The 14,367-nt window shown below is 46.3% G+C and overlaps 2 protein-coding genes across 2 annotated transcripts; both read left to right on the top strand.

Annotated features, from left to right (window-relative positions):
• Positions 1-2,261: 2,261 nt before the first annotated feature.
• LOC100830973 (mini zinc finger protein 1) lies at positions 2,262-3,129 on the top strand. Its single transcript, XM_010240486.3, has one exon. The coding sequence runs from the start codon at positions 2,361-2,363 to the stop codon at positions 2,676-2,678; it is 318 nt and encodes a 105-aa protein (XP_010238788.1). The 5' UTR covers positions 2,262-2,360; the 3' UTR covers positions 2,679-3,129.
• Positions 3,130-8,321: 5,192 nt separating this feature from the next.
• On the top strand, positions 8,322-10,736 carry LOC100821976 (cell division control protein 45 homolog). The gene has a single exon (XM_003578953.4). It carries the CDS (start codon positions 8,490-8,492, stop codon positions 10,299-10,301), a length of 1,812 nt encoding a protein of 603 aa, XP_003579001.1. The 5' UTR covers positions 8,322-8,489; the 3' UTR covers positions 10,302-10,736.
• Positions 10,737-14,367: the final 3,631 nt, after the last annotated feature.

Raw genomic sequence — 14,367 nt, 5'->3', positions numbered from 1 at the left:
TGATGCCTGCTGGAATCCTGAGGATTTTTTTTTTGCCCGCCAGTTGAAACAAATATATCTCCAGCTGCTATATGCCAGAATTTTTTCGTGATAGACTTTTAATCTGAAAATTCAAATTCAGTTCAAATTTGCACCTAATTTTACCTGACTTTGACACCCCCACAAAAGAAATATGATGGGACTTGTAGTGCCTATTGCTGCCAGCAAAGTCTCCCTCTTTAATTTCTCACCTAGAAAACTAGTTAATAAAAAGCAACAACATGTGCCATTTTTGTCACTGCAGCTGCTGTGACATGAATCTATTCTTGTTGCCGAGGGAGCAGGCATATATTATCCGATCACCATCTCCACTAGAGAAGGAAAGACAAGTCTGGCTGCCGAATGTGACATCTCTGCATCTCTTGTCGCCATGGTTGGTGCTGCACTAGCTTAATTAGCTCTAGCCGTTTCTACTACCATCCTTTTCCTATTTGCCCTGAAGAGACCTCTCTCAGCCTGACAAGCAAACACCTATTTCATATCTCACATATCATTCCTCAACCAAGTATGGGAGATTCTTCCCAAAATGTGGCCATGTGTGATTGATAGATTTTTGTATTTTATTTTATTTTTGCAGCTCAAGAATGCTTTCAAATAAGGTACTATCTGCTCATACAGCTAGAGATCATGACTTCTCTGTTTGGGCCATCATGGCATTGCTCATCATTGGCGACCCTGCTGAACTGTAGCACATCAGAGCAAATAGTTTGATAGGCTATTAGAGAGGAATGGTGCCACAAGCAAGCATAGGAAAAGAAAAGGAGAGAGGAGGAGGCAGAAGAGTCAATTGGAGAGGAGTGCTTCTCAATCCAACCTCATTCCCTCCTATGTGGATCCAACTCAGCCAATAGACTTCGATTCCTTTTGGTGCCTAAATTCTCCTCCTTTTCGCGCTATGTTTGTAGCCCCCCAGTCACTGAATCTCTGAATTTTGACCAAGTTGGATCTCATCAGCCTTGTCTTTTTGTTCCTTTGTTTTTCCGTTTACGGCGACATGTCGATTTCGATAGGCAAAAACCTGTCATGATGTTGTAGCAATTAGAGAAAGGTCTTAGTCTACCTAAGATGGTTTTTTGTCAAGTCAATTCAGATCTAATATTGTCCACTAATGTACCTACTCAGATTGCTAGTTAGTTGGTCATGGTGGTCTTTAACAATAATAGGATAATTGTGCCACTACTGTTAACTTTTGGTAGCATATATTTAGCCACTACAAACACAAAGAACACAGAAGGAACACAAAAACAATTGTGCATGTGAAAGTTGACAGGTGATTCTTGCAAATAAAAAACAAATATGCACAGAAAAAATAAAAGATAAATCATGAGGCACTAGTATTCCCAGTAACAGGAGGCTGCACTAAAATAGCTAGCCAGTTGCTCTAATCAATGGTTCTCAAAGAAAAGTACGAGCTTGCCTTCTTGGTAATAATATATTTTCAAAAGGCAAACTACTTGTGTATGAATTGATAATATCTACCCTTTAGATATAGGTTGTTCATCATTTTACAATCCCTGCAGACAAATTATTCGACATAGTAACTGATAGACAGATAAAAGAATATTACTATGTACAAGAATATAAGACATCATCAAGATATCCGATTGATTTGGACGCGGCACATGATTCATAAAGCAAAAACTGAGATGTTTGACGACATTTTCATTTGTTCTGAAAAATAAATAAAACTACATGTAAAGAACGCCCAATGTGGTAACAAAGCGAGCAAGTTAAGAATTATACGTATCATTCTTAATTTCATAAGCAAACTATGTGTAAAGAATCCATTTGCAAGCAAAGACAACCCAAATGTCATTAGCATGAAACCACATACTAACATAACCGGTTGGCGCTAAAACAAAAGCCATTCTCCATGATCGATGAAGAGGCCGGTGAGTTCTTTTCCTTTCAAAAAAAAACCACATGTTCGTTCCTAGTACCACCATGTGGCGCGGCGAAACTCCCAAGATATATTGCGCAGATGTGCCACCACACATAATTCTACAAAACGAACGTTGGCACAATACATGTGCCAACGTGCTCTGCCACATAGTTTATCCTTGTAACCTTGCGGATATCCGTTTTTAATAATAACACAATTACACGCAAAGCGGGAAACTTTGCTTGTGTTCGAGAAAATAAGAAAACAAAATAAAACAAGAAAATAAAATAAAATTCTCGCCCAACTGGGGTGCTCCCCTGCCCATATAAGTAGCAGCAGCATCCAAGGGAGGGCGCCATAGCAAAACAAAAGCCTTCCCCATCCCTTTCCCTTCCCTTCCATCTCCGGCAGGCAACACACACAGCCAGCGCTCGCCGCCATGGGGCCGAAGGGGCAGGCGAACGGGAACTCGACGGCGGCGGCGTCGGAGGCGGAGATGAACAAGCAGGCGGATCAGGACGGGAGCGGGAATAAGGTGGTGGTGCAGTACAGGGAGTGCCAGCGCAACCACGCGGCGGGCATCGGCGGGTACGCCGTGGACGGGTGCCGCGAGTTCCTCGCCTGCCTCCCGCCGCAGGACCTCCTCTGCGCCGCCTGCGGCTGCCACCGCAGCTTCCACAAGCGCGAGCTCGCCGCCGCCCACTCCGACTCCGACTTCGACGCCCACGCCTCCTCCTTCGCGGCCGCCGGCCGCTGATCGCCGATCTAGCTCGCCGCCGCTTGATTAAGCTCGCTTGCTCAGGTGAGAAATTATATGTGGTTGGTTGGTGGATGCGACGATGGATCGGACGATCGGTCGATCTTGATCGATTCAGATGCTATGCTTATATATGGAGCAGTTAATTATTGATGATCTCTCTTCTTGTTCTTGGTTATTTGGTCTTGGTATTGGGATTTAGATCATGATTTGGGTGATACGATTGTGCGTGATGATGTAATTAGTTAATCACTAGTATATGCATAGAACATGATTATATCTGTGTTCATGAGAGCAAGCTAGCAGCGACTTGGTGCAAGTGTTGATCGATGGATTGTATTATGTACAGATTATTTGTGCATGCCCTTCTTAATTGTAATTTGGAACTAGTTATAATGTATAAGTACTCTGGGTTATGGGCTTAATTATGGATGGATAATCTTCTCTTGTTCGCTACTCCTAGATATGATGTGCATGCCTTTTCGGAATTACATTTTGACTGATCCATTCGCTTTACTTCTCCTGGGTGCGGTTATTGTACTCCGTATTATGTCTATCTTGTATTGTCACTAGCAATATTAATTCTAGGATATGCTCTGAAGTACTACTACTGGGCAGTAGTACATAGAGCGCTGAGTCTTTTTTTTTATAATCTCGGAGCTTAATTAATTAGTTAACACTGACTAATCTCTAGTTATCAAACGATCTTGGATCCACAGTGCTGTTACTGTCAGCTTGTACTAGAGGCGCCCTGTTCTTGTCAAACATATCATCAATATCGCCATCGCTGTCAATCGTGCCAAGACATATCATCTCTCGCTGCCTCCAACTGCCAGTGCCGTAGCCACCATGTTCTTCTTCTTCTCTCTTTCTCATTCAACTTTTTTCCAACGGTTTTCGATCGGATCCAATCAAATGGGCTAGCTACCTACCTACCTACCTACCTACCTAATTGCAGCCACTAGAAACGAAATCAGAATAGCTAGCGCACGTGATCGATTGATCTCTTTATATATCCATGGTCAACATTGTTCCTTGAATTCGCGATTTTTTTTTTGTTCCCTTCCCTTCTTGAAGAAGTGGTCTCGTGGTATTGATTTCATAGGCGCAAAAGATTATGATTCGGCCTTCAATGGTTGGATCCTTCGTTTCGAGGAAAATTCAACGGTTGACGATCCTTAGTCTCTTAGAGATGATGTTCCCATGTTGGGTCCCTCGAGAACGGTGCCGCTTCTACATTGCTTAAAACCACTATGCTCTAGCTGATAAAAAGACAGTCGATGTAGAGGTTGGTGTTATCCTACTATTTAAAAGAAAAGGCTGATAAAAAAAAAGAAAATTTGGCTACGACGAACGAACGAAAAAATAACCGGCCGGACATGGCGGCGATAGAGAGAACATGAGAAATAATACAAGCAAATTCAGCTAAAGGCGGGACATGACAAAAGAGGCCAGCCTCATCGAAAGGGATATATGCATGCATAAATCTCGATGGACCTGTTGGATCGTGCGTGCGTGCACTATAGTTGGCCAGCTCGATCCAACGGGACACCTTTGATTAATTGCTAGTAGCTGCGACCAAGTGTGTATTGGATCGCTGGCTAGGGGACCCGGCCGGCCTGCGCCCGTGGATGCACGGCGCCATCTCCAGATCGGACGGCCGGAATTGGTCCACCGATTTGATCTTTATAGCATGATGGATCGGCCGTGGACCTGACTTGAGGAAAGGCCACCACAGAGTCACACACCATGTGGTGATGTGGACTTTGGGGTCGGCCGAGGAAGTAGGTGCGGCCGCCTACGTGTATACATTGCAGTCTTCTCCTCCTCCTCCTCCCAAGCTCGTAGAAAGACACAGACAGAGAGATATGGAAGTGGTGTCTTGACCCCATTTTGACATTTTTCTTTTTCTTTTTGAGAAACACGGTAGAAACGCAGACGCTCACAACACGCGCGTACCTACACTCAGCCCTAAGAAACCGGTGGCGACTGCATATTTGTGCATTTGGGTGAGTTTTGACAACGAGGAAAGTCGATCAATGGTGTGAAGGAATGGGGAGCCCTTCATCCATGTAGAAAAGCCGCCCATCGGCTCACGACGTATATCCCACGGCTGGTGGACACGGTCGCATGTAGATCCGGTGGCCTGTGGACATAGTGTCCACTGGATCACTCGGAGTGAACCGTGCGTTATGTCATGGCCCAACGTTTTAACCCTTCTTCCCCGCATAGTTTCCTTCTCACGCACTCTTCTTCGCCGTCCGATCACGTGGGACCAACCTTCGGTAAATAGATTTCCTCATTTTCAGCTCTTAATTCTTCCACAATTTTTGTGAACCTATCACTATCAATCCATGGCCACAAGCAACATGAAAGCATATACATGTTGGAACTTTGCTCACCTACTAGATAATGCACGCTCGACTAGCTATATCGACCTCACGGCCCCCTCGTGCACGCACACATGTGCACACATGTACATCGCCGAAAAGGGTAAGGTCACGTCTTTTTCTAGGTGCATCAGCACGGCACGGGGCATCTAGCCACTCCATGTGCACACACTGCACGCATGCATGGAAATTTGGATCAAAGTTGAACCTTTTTCTTCTTTTATAAATCGTGCCAGGTGTGCCGTCTCCGCGTGTCTATGCATGCATGCATGCATGATCGTGCACGTCCCGTTCAATTCGGTTGGCGTCCTTTCGCCTTCTGCCATGCTTGCATGCACGGGACAAACAACCCGTATGCACGTGCATGCTAGCTTGCAAGAGGTATCTGTTTGATTGATGGGACTTCGATCAGGATATATGTTGGCTATGCTATATTTCTAAGACCATCGAGAAACAGCTGAGGAGTTTTTTTTTTTTTTGACAAAACAGCTACAACGGACTATTTATTGCTAATAAGAGTGTGGAGAGAATCAACCCGGAGAATACACATAGATATAGAAAATGAACATATTTTAGCACTCAGTGCAGCTGTGCAGGTCTAAAATTAAATGGCGAGAAAATTAAATGGCATGGACGGTATATGCATGCTTCTTCAAAATTGCGTGATCGAACTCCGCAAATTTTATGGTAACACGCAGTACTCCACGATCGACACATGCATGCATAAACTACCTTTTGCATGGCTTAACTCGATCTGTTGGATAAGCTCGATCGTGTTAGTTAGGTTCTGCAGGACAGATAAGTTTGTCTGTGACGACTCGGCAGAAAGAAGAAAAAAAAGAACACATTGGTGTGGTCATGCTCATGAAAGTTGGTTGGAGTAGCTACCTAGATAGAGAGGCCCTTTGAAATAGACATGTGACCTAGAAAAAGAGATTACCGGTGATTACAACGCGTCCGCGTGTCAGCGTGTGTGTAGCTCCCTCCGGCCATATTTCGAAAGAAACAGAAACGGATTAATTCGACGATAAAGGCAAGTATATATCGTGGCAGGGTCAGGATGTTTGGATGTCAAATAAACCATCGCTTCATCATCGTTTGTCGGGGACAAATTAAAGATCAGGATCAGACACGAGAACCTAATTATTTGGTTTGGTTTCATCTCCCGTGGTGGAGCACAACAATAATTGACCAATATTTTTACCAACTCTGTTCGATGTTTTTACCGAAATCGACCAATTCGTGGACAAGCAAAACATTGACCAATATTCTTTAAAAAAAAACATTGATGAGTGAACTGAGTCTAACTCAGGTGGTGTGGCTCCCTATGGTGGAACCAAACCACACGGGTTTAAGTCCTAGACTTGACGTGGGTGCTCACATTTACCTAAATTTATTTCAGGATTTAACCAGCGCTATTTTGTCAGTGGTAGGCGACCTGGATTTAACCGGCGCTTGTCAATAGTGAGGCGCCTGCGTTGACATCGTCAATTTCTCAAGAACTGCCGGCTCGGTCTCTCGGAGATGCTCATAGGGGTAGGGTGCGCGTGTGTGAGCGTCTGCGTTTGTACTGTGTTTCTAAAAAAACATTGACGAATATCTTATCTATCCACTTTTTTATGAGTAAATTTCAAGTAATCACAGTTCTTAAGGCAGTCTTTTCAACGGACCACACATTTTGCTAATTTGTCCGAAAAACCACACTTCTTCGGGCTAATTGTCTCACGTTGCCCAAATTGGGGATTAAACCGTTTTAACAGTTTTCCTTACATGTGGGGCCCGCTGTCAGTTGCCACGTCGGACGCAAACCCAACCCGACCCGTTAACCCGGCCCGACCGTCGTCCCCGGTACAGGCGATGGAAGACACGAAGGCAGCAGCCTAGCGGAGCGGGAGAGGAGACGGAGGCATGGAGCTACGCAAGTTACGCAACAGAACCGGAGAAGAAAAAGGAAAGGAATTGGTAAAACCATCGGCCGTGGACATGCAAATTGAGATTTGAGAAGAAAAAAGGAAAGAGAGAGCAGAGCAATCAGCGCTGCCTGGCTAGCCTAGTAGCCTGGCTATTCCATTCCATAGCGGCAGGCAGCTTGACCAGCGCGGCCCCGATTGCCTAGCCACGAGAGACTCGCAAGCCGCACAGTCCTCCGGTGGCCTGGCCACGGTGATGACGGGAGACTCGCGGTGCATCCGACGAGGAAGACGGTTGCCGGAGTCGAAGGAGACGAAGCGCGCGGCGGAGCTCCAGGGGTCGAGGTGGCGCTCCAGGCTGCTTTCATCGTGCGCGCCGGCACGGGGAGACATATGGCGGCGGTGGGGGGTCGAATTGGGCGCCGGAGCGGGCCAACGACGGCGAGGTGGAGGCGGCCGGCGTCGAGCTCCGACCCTGGGGAGATTGGGGGCGCGGGAAAACTAGGAGAGCGGACCGGCGGACTCGCAGAGACTCCGTGGTGCTCTCCATGCAGGCGATGGGGTCGGTGGAGCACCGCAACGGCTGGATTTGGGCGGCGGGGCTTGCCGGCAGTAGGGAAGATGACCTCGGGGGAGGCGGTGCTGGGGGTCTTCGGGTCCGCGATCGATGCCTTGTGGGAGGAAACGGCTCGGGAAGAGGAGAAACAAGAGAGAGCAGGGGAAGAAACTGCAGGCGGGTCATATTTGCGTCCGACTGACAGCGGGCCCCGCATGTAAAGAAAACGGTTAAAACGGTTTAATCCTCAGATTTTAGCAACGTGAGACAATTAGCCTGAAGATGTGTGTTTTTCTGGACAAATTAGTAAAATATGTGGCTCCGTGAGAAATGGTTTTTTGAAATTTACTTTTTTATATGGGCAAGGTTAGCCTCAAACTAGACACACCCTCTAATTTTTCTCATCGTGTAACACCACAGAAGTGTTAGTTTAGCAAAACTCCTTTGGAGGGCCGAGCTAGCACACAGATCAGGAATGGACGAGCTGTAAAAGTAAGATGGCCTGTTTCGCTGGAAGTGTCCCAGAAGGCTCGATGGGCTTTCGAAAAAAAAATAGACCTCAGCCCATACAATTAGGTCAGACAGAACCTAGTTACACCTAGCGGCCCAAACCGGGCCCCACAAGTCATCCAACAAAGCAACCCCTGCGCCACGAGGCCTTCGGCATTCCCCATTGACAATCGGGCCCCACCAGAACAAGGCCCCACACGTCATCCAAACAAGATGCGAAAGCGAGCCCTATCCCAAAGCCCCCGAAAATTCGAGTTCAAAATAAGGCGAGAGCCGCTTGGGTTCCCTCCGAAACCCAAATTCCCCAAATCCTCCCGCCCTCGCATCTCCTCAAAGCACTCAAATCCTCCCCCAATCGGCCAATTCATTGCCCAGATCTCGATCATTCATTCATTCTCCATCCTCCAATCCCGAATCCCTCCGCCACCGAGAAACCTCGATCTCGATGGTGCGGGAGCTCCGCGCGGACACCTTCTACGCGCGGCTCCGGGCTGCGGCGGCCGCCGCCGCGTCGGCGGCCTCGTCGCCGCTCCTGATCCTCCCGTCCGCCGCCGACGCCGACTCGCTCTGCGCGCTCAAGGCGCTGGCGCACGTCCTCTCCGCCGACTCCGTCCGCTTCTCCATCTATCCCGTCGCCTCCGCCGCGGCGGCGGCGACCCTCCTCGCCTCCTTCTCCGCGTCCCAGCCGCTCTGCCTGCTGCTCATCAACTGGGGCGCGCACCGGGACCTCCGCGGCATCCTCCCCCCCGCCTCCACCGCCTTCGTCGTCGACTCCCACCGCCCCGTCCACCTCCACAACCTCGCCGCGGGCAACGACCGCGTCGTCGTGCTCTTCACCGCCGACGACGAGCGCACCGCGGATCTGGCGTATGATTTCGACGTCTCCTCCTTGGCTGACGCCTCCGACCTCACCGCCGACGGGGATGCCGACGAGCACCTCCGGGTCGACGAGGAGGACGAGGAGGGCTCGGACTCTGATTCCGACTCCGAGGCCGGCGGGAGGAGGAAGCGGCGGCGGCTTTCCGATGATGGGGAGACGGACGGCGACCCGGAGCGGCTCTTCGGGAAGCTGCGGAGGGAGTACTACCGGCTCGGCACCTTCCATGGGAAGCCGTCGGGGTGCCTCATGTACGACCTCGCCCACGCGATGCGCAGGAACACCAACGAGCTCCTCTGGCTCGCCTGCGTCTCCCTCACCGACCAGTTCGTCCACGAGCGCATCACCAACGAGCGCTACCAGGCCGCCGTCATGGAGCTCGAGCAGCACATCAACGGGTCCGGCAACCTCGACCCCACCGGCGTCGGCTCCGTGGTCACGCTCAAGGACGGCACCAAGATCCGGGCGCCCGAGACCTCCCGCATCGCCTACGAGGACGAGCCCAGGCTCATGCTGCTGCGGGAGTGGAGCTTGTTCGACTCCATGCTCTGCTCCTCCTATGTCGCCACCAAGCTCAAGACGTGGAGTGACAACGGGCTGAAGAAGCTGAAGCTGCTCCTGGCCAGGATGGGGTTCCCGCTCGCCGACTGCCAGAAGAGGTTCCAGTACATGAGCATGGAGGTCAAGCGGAAGATGCGCGATGAGTTTGACCGGTTCCTGCCCGAGTATGGGCTCACTGAGTTCTACTACCGGAGCTTCATGAGGGTGCACGGCTACAGGTCCAAGGTCTCTGCTGCCGATGTTGTGTATGGAGTCACAGCCTTGCTCGAATCCCTGAATGCTGAGTCCAAGGACTCAAAGGATTGTTGTGCTGCTGAGCAATTCTGGATTGCATACTCTGCATTGTCCCTGAGCAATGTGGACCAGCTGCGAAAAGGGATGCAGTCTGCAATTGAGATACAGAGGGCAATACTGAGGCAGGGAAGCTCAGCGATTACCAAGACCGGATTCATACGGAGCGCAAAGAAATTCCGGTGGGTGAAGCTTGATGACCCAGTGGACACCGGCAAGCTCTGCCACCCACAAGCGCTTACCAAGTTCTGCTTCTTCCTGATGGATGCACTGAAGGAGAGGGGCGCGAGGATGAAGCCACTAATCTGTGCTTGCTTAGCAAGGGAGCCTGAGAAGGTGCTGGTCATCGGTGTATGCGGGAAGCCAAGGCTTGGGGCAGTTCAGGGAAATGCCTTCGGCAATGCATTTAGGTCAGCGGCTGAGGAGATTGGTGCTGATTATTTCCATGACATGTTTGAGTCATCATGGATTGTTCTTGATGTTGTTGCTGTGAGTTCTTTCATGATTCGGTTAACGGAGAAGCTTTGATGGCATGCCGGCTTGCTAATGATTCTTTTCATTCCCAAGATGGGAAACCTGAGGCTTGATTCTCTCTAAATAAAGGATGTTGACTGGTTGAGTCCTCTTGGTAAATGACATGTCCACCTGATCTTTTCACCAAAATACAGATAGCAGCCTGACAAGTGTTGTGATGTGCAACGCTTGAGTTGCTTGGTGATCATGTTTTTAGTAATAGAGGAGAGATTGTTCCACTCTCCAACTGCCCCATTAGCAAAGGATAGTTCAACAGATTCAGATGCAAACCTGCTTCTGATGTACAAGGGGCAAGGTACATTTGCTTACTGGTTTTCTCTACCTGATAGAATGGATGTTTGTATCTGTACTTGCATAAGCATGCAGCTTTCACTGTAGGATAATGTTGTATTTCTTTTTGTATCAATAAAGTTACTTCAAGTTTTTAGAGTTGGTATGAAACCAATACACTTTTCTCTACTACATGATACCATTCTTTATCTGATAGAATAGATGTTTGTAAACTATTTTGTTAGCTCGCCATTCTTACAGTGTGCAATTTTCAAACAAATGACTTTTTGTTTGAGATGTTTATATGACTTTTCAGGGTCTGAATATGTAATTTGTCTAAACTCTGAAAGAGCAACAGTTCTGCAAATCACATTCTAGCTTTCAACTTGGGTGATTCAGATCCTGTGTGTTGGTATGCGATATGATTACAGTGCTTTGACTCATTTAGATGTGATATGGGTAGTTCTATCTTGAACAAGACAAATTCACAGTTCTTTGATGTGTTTGGTATGGTGAAAACTGAAAACTCAGGCAGCAGAGTGCAGAGGTGTCAAAATAAAGTGTTTGTCAGAGATCTATCATCTCTCTGGAGTCTGGACCATCTCAGTTTAATCTGGAGCAGAACAGATTTATTATAGCTTGATAAATAGCCAGTCAATGTTATCTATAAATATCCTGTAGCAATCTATGCTTGACATTTGTGACCTCTGAATATCCTGTTATCTATGGTTATTATCTATGAACATATTTATTATAGCTTGATACATGCTATTCCACTGTTCCTGTTCTTCCCCTGCATTTTTTTTGTCCATCCAGTGCTGAGGGTCAGCGGCACCTCCCAACTGAAAGGGATTACTGGCAATTGGAAGTTCTTATTGCAGGTGGGGTCTGCTACTTTGCATTTTCGGAGCCCAGGTATAGCTTTCTCCATGTTCTTATTTGAGAATACAGTTCCCGCCTTTGTATATGTTGGGTCGCAGAATGTAATCTTGGCGGGCTACGAACAATACTGTCATTCGTGGGCCTAGCCAGTGATCAGAATTGCAGACCAGATAAACAGGCCCACCATTTATAAGCCCCCCCCTCTGTAATGTGTCCGTAACTCCAACAAGTCAACATCCTTCAATGTAAGTTTATCTTCTTTTCTCGGTTTTGGTTTGTTAGATGTGAATAACTTATCAAAGTTTTCATCCAAATCCACACTACACATCACCAGTACAGATTTTACAAGGCAGTGGTGAATTTTTGCCTTCTATTTAATATTTACAGTTAAACCAGCATAAAAAAACCCATGTATTCTTGTGTGTTCAAATTTTCCTGTTTCTCTTGAAAAGGTTGACGGAGGTTGTCAACCGTTTTTAGCTAAGTTTGATGCACGCGCATGGGACGTATGGAGAATTTAATTCTTGACTGACGAAGACATCAAACGATGTACTGTGCACTGTTGCTCCCTCCAGGTTGCTATCAGTCTATCAGAAAGTGTCCATTTGATTGGAAACGGTGAAACAGTCTCAGACCACATCTTGAAGAGGGCTTTGTACTGTCTCTGTTTAGCTTGCATCACCAATCAGAAAGGCCTCTTTCGACTAAATACATCCACCTGTAACCTGTTGCCTACGGTTGTTTGTGTTGTTTGACATCTGTTCTTCAGGTTAATTTAGTCGTTCTCCATCACTGAACCACAAAATTTATTGTGCAATTTGGTACTTTTATGGAATTGCAATCAACTGGTGGACCCACGCCAATTCCTTACAACTGGAATAATTAGTGTGATGCTACCCTTGAAATTCTGATCGACGGGTTACATAATGCTGCACAAAATAGTCATGGTCAGACTGGCATTGCAAATTTGCAATAGCCCATACCACAACTGCACCTCATTTTTTTCGGAGGGAAATGTACCTCATTAGTTATTTAGCTTGATTTCTACACGGATAGAAGTACAACGTGATGTCTAAAGAGCAAGTAGGTTGAGCATTAAACAACTGCCTCTCGGCTTTCAGAGTGCAATGGTCATTTATGTAAAATCATAGATCAAAAGTCCCCATGGAATTTTGTCTATCGACTGGTAGTCAACAACAGAAGTCAATTCTCTCTTTCTTGATAAGTGAACCAATCAATAATTAAATCAATCAGTTAGGATATTTATGACAATATCATTGCTTATTTTGTGAAAATGGTCATTGTTTTGAGTTACCACCTTCCTATCTACTGTATATATCTATTTTTGTGCTGATGCTTCAGTTGATTTCACCCCACTTTTGTGAGATGAAAAAATGATCTTAACTTTTCCCCAATCAAGTCACACTAATTTTTATTCATTAAACTAACTTCAAATTCAAGTTGATGTTTTCCTGAGATTTCTTGTTCAGTGTTTTTTCAATGGTCGTGCCGAAGGTTTCCCGAGAAAACCAAGGCTTGATAGAATGTGTGGAAAGCAACCGGTTTGCACTAACCACAGTTTATTGTAGTTTGAAGGAATACTGCCTTTGAATCCTTAACCTCATAGAGAAATCTGGGAAGTGGGAACTGATGTTTACTACTACTTTGTGACACCTTATGTGATTCTTGTCATAGCTGGCAGATGACAACCACACATCACAGATTTTCCTTTCCCAAAATATACAATCAACTGATGGTCCTGCAATGATGAGATCATATTAATGTTCCCAACAAGCGGATAGTGCTACCTTTCTTAGTTTGAACCTGCACCCTAAATTGTGGCAAGTGGGTCAATAATATCTTAGTCTAGTTCTTTGCAACATAGGACCTTGATACATTAGCTGGAACATATAGAATGCAATGTGGCGTGTTTCATAGCCTCTTAAAAACCATATCAAGGCTATGGATAGTTTGCTGGTGGGGAAAATCAGCACTGAGTAGTTGGTTACAAAATTGTCTCCAATAGACGTAGATGTGCCTAAGATGTGACAAATAAAATAAGATGATGAGGGTCGAGGGTGATTTTTTTGTGTGTGCTTGTTTGTTGTTCAGATATATGTTCCTGTGTTACCTATCGACATTTCTCAAATAGAATTATGTAGTCTGATAATTTTGCAACGAACATGTAGCGCCAGCAGAGTAAACGCATTAGTCTAGGTAATCATAAAGCTCCAACTTAGCTGCAAATTATAGGTTATACTTCCTTTTTGTGCTAAATGCTAGTCCTATCTCCTAGGAAGCAAGTGAGCCATATGTTCTTCCGCATATTCATTACTTTCGGTTAGCAGTCTACAAATACTGACACGAGCTATCACAGCAGGTGCAGATTCCATTTGTAGCTATCTTACTTTTAATGGAACTTTATAGCTATCTTCAACTTGTGTATCTCTCTTTGGCTTTGTCGTTTCTTGTGTAGATACACATGTGATGTGAGATCCCGCAACTTTGGACAGTTACTGACATACGCATCACACCACGTAATTTTGGCAGATTTTCAATGTCTCTGTTGGCTGGGTAAAATATTACGTGCACTGGAATTTGGAGCCTTTTGCTCTTCATGGATGTATTTTAGGCCTGATTACATTTATTGATAAGATTGGTATCAAAAATATTCTTATAACCCCTTGCCAAAAAAGAGTGTTCTCATAACAATAAGACGGCAGCAACATGACTATAAAGATTTAACTGAAGGCAGTTCCGCAGTTGCATCTGCAAAAGAGTTGGCTGGTTGAGGCGGTCCCTGCAGTGATACTTTGGTTAGTAGTTGGGAGGTAAGCTACTAACTCTGATGATTATGTCGTACAATAGTACTTTCATGTGAACTAAGATTGAACAAGTTAAAGCACTG

The sequence above is a fragment of the Brachypodium distachyon genome, chromosome 4 (genome assembly GCF_000005505.3).
Source record: "Brachypodium distachyon strain Bd21 chromosome 4, Brachypodium_distachyon_v3.0, whole genome shotgun sequence".
NCBI lineage: Eukaryota > Viridiplantae > Streptophyta > Magnoliopsida > Poales > Poaceae > Brachypodium > Brachypodium distachyon.
This window is presented reverse-complemented; position numbering and strand designations above follow the sequence as displayed.